We start from the raw sequence: 16,529 nt of genomic DNA on the forward strand, positions 1-16,529 counted from the left end.
GCTAGTGATAGTGGAATCAGATAAGTTAATCAGAATGGTACCATGGCTGATGACCCCTTTGTCATGCTTAAGCCAGCTGATAAGGATGTACGCACCCTCAGAGACAGGTAATCATTAGCTAGCTTCATTTTTCCAGAGGCAATCCACTGCCAAAAACTTTGTTGGAACAGTTTTCATCGTAAAGCTCCAGGTGATGATCAGAGGAGAGAACATAAATCAAGATCATGCACACACACCAAGCTAACTCAGAATAATTTCTACAGTTCATGTGACCTCAGTGCACCAATGACCTCCAGCAGCTGGACCATCTTTTCTGGCAAATTGGAACAAGCAGACATCAAACAAGTGTCTGTGCAGAAAGGAGAAGTTACATGATACACTTCCTTCAGCAGAGAAGCCACCAAGAGTCCTCCCCCTCTGTATCTGCTTCTCAAGTGCTGCATCAAGCTAAAAATAAAATAAATAAAAAAAGCAGAAGGTTGTTATTTGTAACCAGAATAATTTCACTCATCATGCTTACAGTGCAAACCTCTCAAGCCACAGGGGAAGCCGAAGGGTAGTAAAACACAGTCACAGGAAGAAATGACTGGGGTGGGTGAAGAAGAGGGGGTTTAGGATGGAATTATAAATTTATATTCCAGTTTCACTGCTGAAAACAAGGTATGAAGTAACTATCTTGCTTAACTAATATGAGCTTTTGAAATGTTTCCAAGGATCTTCTACGAGGCTCTTTTCCTAACAGTTTCTGAAGGGATTTGCCCCTCTGCAGAACAAGCTACAGCCGTTGCCCATGCCTGAAGAAATTCCTGAAGAACTGTTGCTTCTGACAAAGCCAACAAAGAACTTCAGCATAGGGCATACACTCTTTGGGAAAGTAGTAATGATAACTATTTAGCTCAGCTGCAACTCTTCCTGCTAGTTTTGAGAGATAAGTTCGACTTCCCTATCCATGTTAGGAACTGCATTTGGAAGAAACATTTCATTCTTGGCAGCTACTTTATAACACACGTTTTCTGTGTATATCTTTTCTGCACTAGGTATCAAACCAAATCCTACATGAGCAGTGAGTAGGATGTGACTTGTGACAGATCCTGTCCCCATTTATGCAACTGCTGCTTGGTTAAGATTATATTATCCAAGCGATAGCGTTCTCCTGTCTCCTATGTACATAAGGGTGTTGCTTCATGTTCTGAAGGTGATTGCCAGCCAGTGGGAATGACCTTCCTCAACATCTTGATGCCGAGGTTACACATAAAGGCCATGAGTGAGCAGCAAACACAGGCCAATACTGCTTTTCCTTGAAATATTTAAAATTCGTAGTAAGCAAGATGAACATGTAGAGAAGTTTCTCTGATAAGTATTTCACAGCAACCCCCTGCTTTATTTGAAGACTGACCTTATGGCTTCACATTTCTTCTGTGGCTGATGACAGAGCTCACATTTTAATGCGAGACAGCCCTGTATCTGTTCTTAACTACACAAGTAAAAAAACTAACCTTCATACAGCTAAAGAAATGACTCCACAATCCCAAACAGAACAATCAAATAAGATGGACAATATACCGAAATTGCTTTGGACCGACACTAGTTACTGGTTGGCGCTGAACATGTCCATATGTTGAAGGTTCTATGCTACAGAGTACAGGAATGATAAAACAACCTACCAGGCTCATGTCCTTGCAGTTGTACTTTAATTTTACTAGGCTATCGAAGCACAGGACTTTCAGATGTGTTGGTCAGGTCTTCATAAATCAATGGCATTTATTAGGTAGAAACGAAGATACGTATATTCTGTGAAGAGCTCTAAGAGAGTAGTGGTGTTCATCATCCAAGCATGCAGTAAAGCTAAGAATCCACCTACCAAAACATCATCTATACCAGATTTATAAAGATGTCAGTCACAGTGTTTAGTTCAAACAGGTCCGTAGGGACAAAGAGTTCTCCAACTGACTCTTCAAGTGTGTTTGGCTGAACAACCCAGCATGAATGAATTCCTGCTACAGCTAACATTAAAACAGGGTGCCATAACGAAGGAACTGGAAGAACAACAAGGGTGTCTGGGCTGAGGATCACCAAATGAAATGAAGAAAGGTTCATTGAGTAATTTTCCAGTAACTTCTTCCTGCAAGAACCTTCCTTCCTCAGAAACACATATGCAAGAGAAACAAATGTCATCAGAAAGTAGGGAAAAAGAAAATCAGACTCGCAACATCTGTAGTAAGTTAAAGTCTTAAGTCACCTGTTCAGCTATATGGACACAAATACAGCACCATCTATAGCACTGCAATGCCATAGTGAAAAAAGATCATAAGCATCGATTCTAAACATGAAACTGGCAAAGAAATAAAAACAGAAACACATAATACAGAACCAAAAACAAGAAAACAAGAAGTATAGTGCAAAATTCCAACTGAACAATGAAATGGACCAGAGACAGAACAAAAAGAAACAGTAAACCTGAAAGAAATAGGGAGGGCTTAGAAAACAATGTTATGTCAAAGCTGCGTAGCTATGGCACTACCCTAATAAAGCAGGAGATGCGGGGTTAAATCCCGACATGCTGAAGTGGTAACTGAACTCAGGTCTAGCTTTCTTTGGGAAAGGACTTTAAGCATGTTATGCCGTAAAGTTATGACAGCAGCAGCAAAGCTTCAGTATTTAGAGAAGTTATTACAGACGCGTGTATCTATGAAAGATCTGTGGTTTTGTTCCTGACGTGACTCTTCAGACGTGCCTGAGCTTTGCAGAGCTCCGTGAGAACAGGAACAGGCAGTTCCCTGTGGGCACCTCTGAGTAGCAATCCAAGTTTTCTCCTGGATGGTATATGGAGTTTTGAATTCTGCTCCATGAAAACAAGGTGCCCAAAACTGAAATTTTATAATGCCTAATCAGCTCAATCCTTAATTTGATCTGGCCCTACTAGATTGAACTCCAGCAAGGATGTTTCAAATGACAGACACTGCAATCTTTGATTTGGATTGGAAAATTCTGTCCATGCTTTAGTTATGAGAGGTCTTCTGAGGAGTTCTCAAAAGTCCCAGCCCTGCCTCAGAACCTGATTTCCGTAAAATAAATGAAAATGAACAATTTGACCTTAGCTCTAGCCCAGCTTAGGTGTCAGAATCTCAGGTTTTCAATTAATAGATTAAAATCCATTAATTAGCTAAAAAAAAAACCCAACCCAAAACAACCCTCAACAACACATGAACGCAAACAAAATTGGACATACAAAATGGCAGGCAACAGTCAAAGCAGAGCAGCAAAACTTGATCCACTGCCTGTGCAAAACTGGCAAGAATTCTTCAGAGAAGGCTAGAGAGACTCCACCCAGGCAGTGAAAATACAGATTCATTGTCAAAAAACTCCCAAGAAGGCAATCACACTACTGTTTGTCACATGGAAGGTCTTTCCAGCTTGCTACTGCACAAAACAAAAGAAACAGTTAATGCAAGTCTTTGAGAATAATAGTTCAAGTTCCTGCATAGGCAGTTATTCATATATGTACTCTTACGATCATTAATAAAATCTAAATCTTATCAATGCAGCTGACTTGCAAAACCCATTCAACTGCCTGCACAAACTTACAGCTGTATCTTCGTACCCATGGAAATACTTGACATTGTCTGTCTATAGCTTTCTCATTGCGCAGGCACATGGAAAATAACTACAAGACCTGGACTTGGCTGCTGCTTATACTTCTGGAGAGCAAAAAGCTATAGATAACTACCTATAAAATAATAGCAATGGCAGGCCTTGTAGCCATATTAAGAAATACTGTCAAGAAGGACTATCAAGAAATACTATGTAGCAGGACAACATTATGCTGGCTAACAGATCTAGGGAAGGAAACACATCAGGATAAGGAAGGCATTTAATTCATTAAACTTAACTGGGAAATCAGTAGGCTAATTTGAGCTTGAGAATTTTAGCTTCAGCATGGTCTTCTTGTGCTAAAAGTTATGGATCTACCAAACGATCAGACAGAAAAACACATGCTTTAGAAAACCAGTTCTTATGGAAAAACTATATCAGCAATGAAACAGAAGAAAAAAATAGCAGTCAGCAGTTCATCTTCATCAGATTCAGAAGGAAGTGAACGCTGGATCATGGGGAAATGCATGAGAGATGCCAAAAGACCCTTCTGTAAAGCTATTCAGAAAAAAAGTGACTAGTATGAAGAAATGAGGGAACCCACAAAAGCTATTGAACCTTGAGTTGTGAATTAAAGCAACCCGTTTCAATGTTTGAGAGAAGATGGCATAATTAGTAGACAAGAATGAAAGACTTTCTGGCTTTGTCCCCATGTGCTAATAGTGCGGGCAGAACGGACGGCTGAAGTAACACAAGCTCTTCCTAGGAATTTTGCATACTCTGATTTGATCATCAAACTGACATCTAATGTACATGCACAGATACAGTGTCATTGTAATTTCATTATTCTTTGAGACCCACCGTCCTTCCACTACTCAGCTAAAGGTCTGACGCTACCATGTAGGTCAATGATTTGAGAAACTGTCTGGATACCATTAAGAAGTTGCTAGGAAAGTTACCATAATGTAAATGCTTCAGTCACTGTGCATTCAAACTGGGAACTAGGGGACAATGATATATTATGCCTTAATAACTGCCTATTAAATCAGACATTGTTTGGGCCTAATTATTTCTGGTTGCAGCCAAATCCTGTCAAGTTTACAACATTATTTGTAGCTGCTACTACCGCCCTGACCTCTAGCTTGGTAACAACTGGCATAACCAAAGTCAAAGGTGAGCAAACCAGCGTAGCTAGGACAGCCTGCATAGGGGAGGGCTAACACAGAGAAAACATGGAACAAAAGAACCCCACCAAAACGTAGAGTGGAGGCTTGTCTTCTCCAGGGGAAAACTTCCTCAAGACACACAAAAAAGCAGCAGGCTCCAGAGTCACGAATTCCTCTGTAGCTCTCCAACAGGGTTGACTTTAGCAGATGATCAGCCAAACCAAGAGAGGCAGAGAAGCTCAAAGGACTCTGTGCTCTGGACAGATTACTTAGGCAGAGGAAATACCGTTTAGTGATCAGAACCCAAGCCTGGAAGTAGCAGCAGGTTTTTTTCTTATTGGACTTAGAGCTTTCCTTGACTGAAATGTGATTCTGGTTATAACCCAATATTGCCCGAGCTCCCCCCCCAAAATATACCTTTAAGTGTAGTGAAGCTTTTAGCACGAGACTGCTGAGTTTAAGGCCCTCAACACTATACAAGGGGGTATATGCTATCTGAAATGAATATGCTTTATCAGCTACCAACAGCAGCTTTGCACGGGTGAAACTCCATTCTCTCCCTATACCCTTTCCTCATTCCATTTCAGAGATGTTTCACAGTACATTGCAAGACAATTGATAAAATACTTCAGAAATACTGCTAAATGCAGAACTGGAACACCTATCGAGTCCTGAGGAGGCTTGGAATTGCCATAAACCAAGTATTTCAAAGTGCGATTACTACCACTTGAGGAAGGCCAATGCGAGAGTTGATCCCCACAGAGTTAATTCAGTGCGAGTCACCTACATGTGCTTGCTTCTGAAACTGTACAGTTGATTACCTTAGTTTTTCCATTTCTATAGCAGCTAGTAAAGTAGCATCTTACTTATGAAAATTCTGTAATATAAATCAAGACACCTGTTAACCCAGAATACATTCTATTGCACATTTAGTAGAAGACATTTTAAGACTGTCTGAAAATTTTAGTCTTCCTTTGTGAAAGCTTCGGTCAAAAAAATTCCAGTGGCCAGACCCTTGTTAGGACTGTCAGTCATCCCCATCCAAACCAATGCTGTGCAACTGTGTTACTGTGACAGGTATGAAGAATTATGAATGTACATTCTACTGAGTCATCAGCAGAAATAATGGCAGTAATCTTTCAGTTTTTTCTTACTACTGGACTCTCTCTAAATGCTTGCCGCAACAGCCATTTGGGCTATCTGAAGTTTTGAAGCATCCTGAAAACAGCTTTCAACCATATTTCAATGTTCAGACAATTAAAAGTTTTACAATAGCAGTATGGGCACCAGCACAGCAAATTTAAGCCTACTTACTTTTCTGGCTGGCTTTTCCTCATTGCTTTCACTGATCCCTTCTAAGGAATTCAAAACGTTCCCACGGTTTGCAGACCAGAAGTTGAAAAATACTGACATAGGGAAAGCCACAATCTTATTCTTAGCCAGAAAATTGGGGGGGGGGGGGGGAGGGGGGGCGAGGGGAGGGGAAATAGTTCAATCAAGATTTTAGAAAGGTTTTGAAGATCTTTGGGTTGAAGCTAGTAACAAAACGCAAAGCAGTTATTTCTTGTTATTACAAGACTTCTCGGACAGTCGCTCTGACCTAAACCGGCAGCCCGTAGCTTAAAGTCAGAGGGTTGCAGTCACTAGAGGAGGAAATGACTGATCTCTCGACCTTCCTCTGTTTTCCCCTTTCATTTTTCTTTTGCAAGTTAGCCCGGGTGTTTTGCCTGTATCTTACAGTTACCAGCAGCGTGGGTGCTGTTTACCGCCCGGGCAACCTCTGAGCTTTGAGGAGCGCGTTAAGGAGGAGGCGCAGACCAGCCCGGCTGCCCCGGCAAGGCGCCGAGGCGAGCACCGCGTTCCCGACAAGTGCCTTTCACACCGCTCCCGTCGCCCACGAAGCTCCGGCAGCTCCGCCGGGGCCCGGCAGGGAGGGCGCGGGGTGAGGAGGCAGGGGCCGGCGGAAAGAGGGGGCGAAGGGAGCGGGGACGGCACGGTCAGAGGCGGGAGCGCTGTGCGAGACCCCCCCCGCCCGCCTCAGGCCAGGCCCCGACCCGGGATGACCGAGCTGGAGCCGCAGGCACCGGGAGAGCGCGACCCCGACCCGGCGCTTCTCACGGCGAGGCTCGCCCCCTCGGGAGGGACGCTCTCGGGAGGGACCCCTCCGCGGCCGGTCCCGCACGCCGCACTCACCCGGCCGCGCTCCGCTCACCTCCAGGCGCCGCCTCCTTCCAGCCCGGCGGCGAGTCACCCCCGACGGCGGCCGGGTACCGCCTCCCCTCGGCGCCCAAGGTGAGCGCAAGGGGTGCGGGGCGGGCGGCAGCGGGCCGCCAGCCCCCGCCTCCTCCCCTGCCGGCCGCGGGCGAGCGCGGGCGCGGCTGGGACTCGTAGTCCCCCCCGCAACCCCCGCCGGGCGCGCACCCGCCGCGGCCTACGAGTCCCAGAATGCCGCGGGGCCGCCCATGCGGCGCGCGTGTGCGCGGGGCTGGTGCGTGCCCGCGCCCACGCCCGGCAGCGCTGTTACCGTTACCGTCACCGTCACCGTTACCGTCACCGTCACCGTCACCGTCACCGTCGCGGTGCCCGACGGCCGCGCCCGGGGGCAGGGGGGGCCGCTGCGACCTGCCTGGGCGCTGCGCTGGGCGTAGCCGAGGTGTCACCCCCTGCCCTCCCTTTCGGATATATATACACACGCACGAAATATATAATTATAAATATAATTTATTTCTAATCTAAATGTAAACCTATAACTGGGGAGCACGGGGTGGGCGCTCGCTAGCAGTGACGCCATATACAGGACACGGCCTGGTTGTTTTTGTTGCGCTCGTGTGCGCAGTGCTGGGGTATGCCGTGTTGCTTGTTAAATAAACCCCAGCAGGGTTGTCCCGAAATCCCAGTGAAGAAGCCTCCGGATTTATTGTCTAAAATTGATTTGAAAAAGCAACATCAATGCTCTGTCCTTTAAGAAATGTAGTATATATGCCAGGTGTCAGACATGGATGTATACCGGTCATGTAAATGAATGTAAAAATACAAATTTCTGAAGGACTTCGTGTTGATTGAACGCTTCAAGAGACTGACTTACAATTATTTTTCTTCTTTTATAATGAGGAGCGGACTTTCGCTATCTCTGGTGTCTGAGAAACACACTTGTCAGCCTGGGCCTCAGAGTGGTTGGTCTCGCAAGTGACTGGACATAGTTTCTTATTTATTTAGGGATGCAAAGGATACGTAGGTATCAATTTCCTTGTGAACAGCAGGAAGTAGTGAAATATCTTCACAGATCTCATCTTTCAGTCCTTGATTTATAAATGTTTTCCAACATAACGATAGTGCTCGCTCTTGCCCAGGAGAAAATATTTTCCTACCTCTCAGATTCTTAGAGATTTGGTTTTGTATCTATGACTGGTAGGAAAAAAACATTCTTCCGCACTAAGACCACGAAAAAAATTGCAAACCTGGTGTCTATTGGAATGTATTATTTTGAAAACCTTAAAATGATTCCTTGACATGTTAGTCCTTGTTAGAGTTTAAGAGTAACTTAAATAAAATTTAAATTAATTCAAGCTGAAATAAAGTACTTTAAATTTCAGTGTTGTCAAACAGAAATTGCAAGGTCAAAACATTTCAAAAGTTGCATTTTAAATAAGAGGTTTGTTATAACTGGTTTTATCCAAAATAGGCTGTAACAAAAAGGCATTTTGATGAACAATGTTAGAGTGATATATTAGATATGCCACATACATCAGACTTCATGTGGAATGGTGCTGGATGCCAGTGTTACACAGAACTGGGTAAATGGAGATACTTTGGGACAGACATCTTTTTTGATTCATATTTATTTATCCAAAAAGCTATTTTTTTTTCTGAACTTGGGCATCTGTAGCTTATATTAGAATTAATGACCTTATGAAGGTGTTGTGTTACCACTGATGTACTGAAATTCTGAAGTACTTTATTACAAGTAACGCATACATTGCAGTAACATACCACAGACACAGCTGTGCTTATACACCCTGCGCAGAGAGGAGGGAGAGGAGAAAGCCTGAAACAAACACAGGAATAGCAGATTTCCTGCTAGAAAAATCCACAAGTGTATAAATCATTTTGAACGTTACAGTAATCCACATTGCAGATTATGTTACACTAATTGTGTTGATGGTTGCATGTAAATACATGAACTGAAGCTGGTTTTAATTTCTTGTGCGTGACCCACTGGGAAGGCTAATAATTCTTTTTATTGCTTCTTTCCAGTGTTGTCTAAAATGGTAAAAGATGCTTCAGTTCTTCAGCTCTGAGAGAAGGGCAGGGATTAATACAGTGCTGAACTCAGTAGGAACAAGATGAAAAGAGGATTTTTGGTCAAAACAAAGAAAGGGAGGGGAAGTTAATACAGAATAAACAATATGGACAATTGGAGAGACTAAAAAAATTCCTGTGGAGGATAATTGAGGGAAATTAGTTAATGGCACACACACCACTGGAGCTGTGTGATGACAGAGAGCCCAGTGTGAGCTTTGAGGGCTCGTCTGGTTCATAGGGGATGGAGCCGCAGGAGCCATTGCTCTCCAGCAGCATAAGGAAAGCTGTGAGGCACCATCAAAGGCCAGATGCAGCGCTCAGTAGCTGAATAGAGCTCCAGTTGTCGGGCTGTTCAGTTTTCTCAACTTCCTCAAACAACCGCTAATAGTGAGTATGGGCACAGGAGCTAGCTGAGGGACTGGGGAGCGCGGAGACTTCTGACGCTTCTGGTTGACTCATTGGCGTGGACATCCCATATGGGACATCCCAAATTAGCAAACTGCATCAGATGGGCTCCCTTGACTGGGTCACTCCCAGCCACTCCCTGACTACACTCAGAGTTCTAATAATGCGACGACTTTCTAAGGCAGAAAAAAACCCCTGAATATATTTGACCATGGAAACTTACGCCAGTCCTAGGACGGGTCAAACCAGCTGAGTTAGTAAGGTTGAGGTGGACATTTCCAGATTGAAGTGAAATGTGTTTAGATTTACAGGGATTTTCCCACTGATTTCAGTGGCAATTGGTTCTCAAATTGCTCCTGTTAATTAAAATTGCTCCTGTTAATTAGTTACTACCCACATCCTATACAGATACCTTAGTCATGTCAAACTTTATTATTGTCCATAATAGCACAATTATTCTAGCAGAGGCCCAGACATGAGGACATTTTCCTTTTTACCATAAGTTCCTTGAAAGTGGTTGAACTCAAATCCTTTAAAATGTCTCTTGAGAAGGGTGTGATTTTAAATGAGCTAAGTTAGTTGTCCAGTCATAAATATAAACCAGTTGAATGGCTTTGCTCGTGCTGTTTCTAGCACACCTGGAGCAATATGGTATCAGCAGAAGTCTGGCATGTATCTGCACAGTCAGTGTGCTGGGAAAGAGGGACCTGGGGCTATCGGCCAGCTCTCATGGTATCAGCAATAGCATCCTAATGCAGAAGCGGCTCCAAAACCTGTGACTGCCCAGTACCTCCCACAGTCCTGCCTTTGGCCGAGAGGCAATCAGGGAAGCAGCTGAGCTCTCTGAAATAGCTTCTTTGCCACTAACTCTTTCACAGATCTCTCCCAAGCAGCACAGCTCAAAAGCACAACCACATCCTCTTCTTTTTTTTTTTTTCCTAAAGAAGCTTAACAAACTTGTTTTCTTTCAAAAGAAATACAAATTCAGACTATAAACCCAGCATTTATCAGTGGCCTCCAGCACAGTACTCCTCCATCCCTGGAATACCATTTTTACTGGGCCCCTCCTTGCTGGGTGACGGCTCAAACTCTCCCCATCAGGCTCTGCAATAATTAGCCATGCACAGGCCTAAGTCCTCAGGCTTGCTGCCAGGTTGGTCCCTTCAGCTGCATTGAGAAGACATAGGGAAGAAAAAAGCAACAGTCATAAAACATCAGTAACATAGGAGAACACTAGGCAGTTCGTCCACACGTCGCCCATATGGCTTTTGCAGCCTCATATCTCACTGTTTTTTCTTTCAGGAGCAGATCCACCACCTGCGGATGGTAGGTGCTCCATCTGCTCCTTCACAGGAGATGTGCTGCAAGTGGTCGCGTGGTCTCAGCTGCTCCAGATTGCTAACAGCCCTTGAAGAGCTCTTTAGGGCCTTGCTTAAGGCAGATGAGCCCCTTTGCTGATCTCACTTGGTTTTGAGGCTCCCTCACCAGCTCAGGATTAAGGTAGCTCCCCTCTACAGCTAGCTTGTTCCTGTTACTCCAGTATTGCATCACGTTTAGTTAAGCCTCACTACAGAGCTGAATTGAGCGGGGTTTATCTGTTGTACCTTGCTGCTTGTGTGTGGCCCTTTGTGTGTCCGTCAGTGGGGCTGACGGAGCCTCGCACTGGCTTCCTGCTTGGATAATAACCAAACCCCCTTCCCCACTCATGGTTAAATGTTGAGGTGATGCTGTGGCAGTATTTTCACCCAGTGACATTTGCCCTGAAGGGTTAGCAAGTAAGTAAAACATAGATCTATGTTTATGGCTGCTGTCATGTCTCTTTCCAAATGTTTTCCTTTCTAGACTAAACAAACCAACTCTCTCTACTTGGAAGGTCATGGTTTCAAGGGTCTTGTTTTTTCTGCTGTACTCTGCAATCTCTCCAACTTGTTTACATCTGTATTTAAGTGAAGGGCTCAACAGCTGACAACTGCTGTCTACTTTACCAGCACTGACAGCCGTGTATATATTTACCATGTTTTACCATAAGCACTTCTATTGATATAATGCAAAATGGCTTTTTTTTAAACTGCTTTACACTGTTGATTCTCTTCCTATAGTTTTGCTGCCTAGCCAGGTATTTACCCATTTTGTGTGCTGGTACCTTGCTCTTTGACAATGTGTTGTCCTTGATTGTATTTGCTGTGTTATTTCATTTCTACCCATTTCTCTAAATTGTCAAGTTCATGCAAAGCCTAATTTGGTCCTTCAAAATACTTGTGCTACACTCATTTCCTCTTACTAAGGTAATGCTATCACCTGTGGATGAAGCAAGCTCAAGAGAAGAACATTCAGGTAAAATTATGAGAAATTCAGGTTTTGGTTGTTCTAGGAACTCCAGCAGGTCAAAGCTTCATCTTCCTGTATTTTTATTTCATTTCTCTTATGTTCTCCTTATTCTACTGGAACATGGGTTAGTGAGCTGATAGGAGAAATGAGGAAGACTATAAGGTATAAAAAGCATCAGTTTTCATAGTTACGCCTGCCAAAGTTTTATACCAGTAGATAAGCTTATTAGTACATTTTATAGCACTGTCACTGTTTTATTGCCATTAATTATGTGCTGTGTCACCCTTGCTATTTTAACAACTATTTAATGTCAGATGACGCATTGTTTTCAGTCATATGGGAGGAAAAATAAAACAGTACGTACACTGAGCATGCCATATGTGCACGCTACCTTGTGTGCTGTAGGAATGGAAAAAACGTAAGGAAGAACTTCCTGGAATCTGGAAAGGGCGAATGACAACACCACTTGGGAATCTACCAGCGGGGATGATTTTCTTGAGAAAAGCCTGCACCCAGTTTACAGTGAGCTCTGGTGAAATGCCTCGGGGGACTCCTCAGTAGTCATAATTACATATGTTATTCAAAGGACATAAATACAATTGTGAAAAGCAGCTTCTCTGATTATGCTGGTCTCTTACCTGGAAAGAGAAGTCAGATTAAGTGCCTTGTACCTAAAGTCTTTAAAATAAATTAATTCCCTAGCAATACACTAGCTGCACACGCATTTTAGATTGCAGTATCACCCATCTATTGACATGGTAGGGCAAATAAAATTATCTTTAAATATAGGAGTGTTTATATCTTGCATTTTTGTTTGTTCAATGGGTGAAACTTTTATTACAATATTTTAAAATCTCTTGCCCAACCATTAAGCTATTATATTCTTTAATAAGCTAATTTTTTTTCTTCCTGCTCTTTCTCTGATTAGTTCCTTTATCTTGTTTCAAGGATTGAAAGCACACACACCGTTCTCGAGTTTGCAGCTGCAGGAGGCTGGGCTGCTGCAGTAAGTTTCTAGGTCTGTCAAAGTTCTGTTGCATAATTTTGACCAAGCCAAGATTTTGACTAGTTGGTCACTGAATGACCTTCTTTTTTCCTGCACTGCTCTGGTACCTTTGATCAAAAACCTCTTAAAAATGAAACACATTTTAGGTGGCTGAGCATGGATGTGTAACAAACACCATTCTAGTTCAGACCAGTATGGTGCCAGAAGCAGATGTGCATGATGTAAGAGCATAGCAGATATATATGATACTTCTCTGTGATGAGGAGCGGCTGAGGGAACTGGGGTTGTTTAGCCTGGAGGAAAGGAGACTCAGAGGAGACCTTCTCGCTCTCTACAACTACCTGAAAGGAGGTTGTAGCGAGGTGGGTGTTGGTCTCTTCTCCCAAGTAACAAGCGATAGGACGAGAGGAAACGGCCTCAAGTTGCGGCAGGGGAGGTTTAGATTGGATGTGAGGAAAAATTTCTTCACTGAAAGGGTTGTCAAGCATTGGAACAGGCTGCCCAGGGAAGTGGTTGAGTCACCATCCCTGGAGGTATTTAAAAGACATGTAGGTGTGGTGCTTAGGGACATGGTTTAGTGGTGGACTTGGCAGTGCTAGGTTAACAGTTGGACTTGATGATCTTAAAGGTCTTTTCCAACCTAAATGATTCTATGATTCTAAGAATTAGCAGCTTTGTCTGTTTTGAACCAGGTTCCTTATGTGCTGCACTGTAGTCCTCAGAGCTTGGAAATGCCGATTCGCACATTGGGTTTGCAGATAAAGACAAGTGAGAGTGTGTATTGGTCCGTAGTCCCGTTTCATTGTTTCATTCCTTCCACCAGGACCTGTTCCAACGACCATATTGTGCCCACAGGTGGGACTGGGAAGATCTTTTGGTTTGTGTTATTTGCAAAATGGTGTTAAGTGTGATGTACTAAATATTAAAAAATACCATCGATGTTTGCATTACAATCTAGGTGTTTAGTAAAAGAATTTTGTTTATGATTTCATGTAGAGCCCACATGGCTTGAAAAGTCTAATGTCAGAATTGTTTGTTGACATTATTTTTATTGAAGCATGGATCTTTAGCTTGGTTCACCATAAAGTGAAGCATTTTATTTATGATAATAGACAGTTTAGGGCTGTAGGGGCATTATAATGTTGCTGGTGTAGATACAACTTTGTCAGAAGATACAAGCATGACCCGCAATAGAAACAAACACCAAAGAGAACACGATGAAACATTCACTGTTTACAAATCACTTCATTACTACAGACACCAAATGGCAGTTACTGTAAGTAAATCAGTTGCAGAGAACTGACTACATTTAGACAGGGAATTGGGAACTTATGTTTGGGGCTTCATCCACAACTCCTTAGTAGAAAAAAGTTTAATGTCAAGCATTCTTTTTTATCCACAAAACAATGCTAACCAACAGACATATCAAAGAATAAGACCAAAGGATATCAATGCCTTTACAACTACTTTTGCAATTATCTTCTTGATTAGGTACTGTGATTTTTTTTTTTAATACATTTTGTCAGAAGGTAAATAGCCCAAAAATCAGCAGCAAAAATATTACAACAACAAAACAAGTAAATACAGTGCCAATGTGTCATGTTGTAGAAGAGAATACAAAGAGGACAAACGATAACTTAATCGTATAAAATGACACAGAGCTGAAATACAGTGCACTTAAATACCTATGTGACAAAGAATGTTAAATTCTGTATGTAGGGTTTTTAAACATAAAATCTGAAAAGTCTTTGTGCTTAAACTTTTTTTCCTGTTAAACAGAATTAGTTGCTTACTTCCAATACTGCCACTGTAACTGATATTACAACAGATCACAATTTTCACAGACACATTAACATTAAAACATTTACCTATGAGAAAATAAGTCACTTCTCATTAGTTCACAGTGCGAAAAAGTGGTGTACACTCTGTCTTGAGAAAGGCTTTCAATTATTCATCAAGCCAGTTGCAGAAAAGTCCTGATACCAGATGCAGTGCTAGATTTAAAGAATGGAAAGCAACACATCACATGTTGGGAGGAAAAAAATAAATTGCTCATTTCTTCATGGATATCGTCTAAGTGACCTTCGTCTTCTGTTGTAGAAATGCCTGAGCCCATGTTGCCGTGAAAAATTCATCATGTAATTTTGTTTGCGAGTGCTGTTAAAATCAAAGGATGGGGGGGAGGAAGAGAAGAGTGTCAGTTTTTTATATGTAGTTTAAACTCTTTCAGAGCAGTGAGCTAGTGGGACAGATTCTTCTTTTTCCTTGCGTGACCTTTCAACCCTATGTAAAGTGGTATATATTGCACCCTTTGTACAACAGCAAGGTACAAGGCAATTGAGAATCTGTCCCACTTTGCTTTTAAATAAAAATTGTAAATACAATTCATTATCTTAGGTAGAAGTTAAGAGCTTTCAGCTAATGAAAACTTGTGCTGCCTAGGACCAGATTCACTAAAGCTATATGCACTTCATACCCTCTCAATATAGGGCATTTCTCTACAGTGGTTTTATACTCTAGTTATCCTTCTGTCTTAGATTAAGTGCTTTACCTTGAGAACAGAAGAAAAGCTTTACTCCACTTCATTATCCTCCACTTTTACTATATAGGAAGTGAAGTGCAACACTTTTATGCAGACTTAACATTTCCCTCCCCAATACACCCCCATCCAAAATTAAAGGAAGATCTAGGAAATAAGCAGCATCATGTCTGGGAGGAGACCAGCCAAGAGGCAGCTTGACTGCAGCCTAATTAAAGAAGGGACACTTGTTCGGAAGACCTACCTGGAGGACAAGACCCATCCCACCTAACATAGGTTTCTACTTCTCCCATTGAGGGAAGAACGAACCATGAGAGGGCAGCGGTGGACAAGATGGCTGTCTGGAACTTTGGTACCTGAAACCCATCTAAGGGCCAGATCCCACCTTCAGTTTCCGAATTTCAGCAGCTTTGGAAATGGAGCTGTAACATCTGTGGTGCATCCTTGTGAGTCTACTCATGGCACAGAACTGCATGTGCAGCACCACAGAGCCTCTACATACTACTGCCCCTGCTGTGGCAGGGGACTGCAGAACAGCCACAGCGCTTTGGCTGGCTGTGCCTTTTCTTGGTCCGTTTACATACATATCCATACCCCCGGTGCATACACACAAATACAGGTCTACATAAATCTACAGCCAAATTGCATTCAGAATTACATGAGAATGAAAAGGTTTGTGTATTCTGTAGTTCTGATACAGAACGTCTCCTCTCAGACCTACTACTTGTAGAGCATTTGGCCAGCTGTACAGAGCAGCCAAGACGTGGCTATAAGAGAGACAGTTACTCTTGCACACTGTACTGTAGAGTCCCAGAGTATGGGAAAGATCTTTTGATTGGAGAGCTACTTTTAAAAATAAAAATAGTATTGCATACTGCAGCCAGACTCTAGATTTTAGAGCCACCTGAGAACCCCTTTCTCCACATGGAAAAATGGCATACAAGATACTCCCATAGATGCAGTCAGAGGATGCAGTTTCTTTAAGAGATCGGAGCACAGCATTAACCATGCAGACCCTGAGGACAACTCCAACAGGTGTAAAGAGCTTCACCCAGGAGGAACTGCTGGTGACTGCGTGGCCAAATTTTTGTTTCCAGGGGAAAGGAGCTGCAAAGTCACAATGAATCTGTGCAGTCTCAGGCTAATTTCTGACTCCCTCTCCTAATCCTCCCTGACCACGTAGGACCTTGTG

At 42.9% G+C, this 16,529-nt stretch overlaps 2 protein-coding genes across 5 annotated transcripts in view; both read right to left on the bottom strand.

The window, feature by feature from the left end:
- SLC26A5 (solute carrier family 26 member 5) overlaps positions 1-7,044 on the bottom strand; it is a 37,706-nt gene extending 30,662 nt beyond the window's left edge. Inside the window, exon 1 of one of the 3 annotated variants that reach the window (XM_076328199.1) lies at positions 6,970-7,044. The gene's annotated coding sequence lies outside the window, so the exon portion shown is untranslated. Of the gene's footprint in view, positions 1-6,071; positions 6,121-6,950 lie in introns of those variants that run through there. The other 2 variants (XM_076328180.1, XM_076328188.1) reach the window with 2 other exon arrangements.
- A 6,829-nt stretch (positions 7,045-13,873) lies between these two features.
- RELN (reelin) overlaps positions 13,874-16,529 on the bottom strand; it is a 300,351-nt gene continuing 297,695 nt past the window's right edge. The window contains exon 64 of one of the 2 annotated variants that reach the window (XM_076328234.1): positions 13,874-14,955. In XM_076328234.1, coding sequence (XP_076184349.1) covers positions 14,859-14,955 — 97 coding nt within the window. In that variant the 3' untranslated portion in view covers positions 13,874-14,858. The remainder of the gene's footprint in view (positions 14,956-16,529) is intronic. The other variant, XM_076328227.1, reaches the window with a different exon arrangement.

This window comes from Aptenodytes patagonicus, chromosome 1 (genome assembly GCF_965638725.1).
Source record: "Aptenodytes patagonicus chromosome 1, bAptPat1.pri.cur, whole genome shotgun sequence".
In the NCBI taxonomy this organism is placed as follows: Eukaryota; Metazoa; Chordata; class Aves; order Sphenisciformes; family Spheniscidae; genus Aptenodytes; species Aptenodytes patagonicus.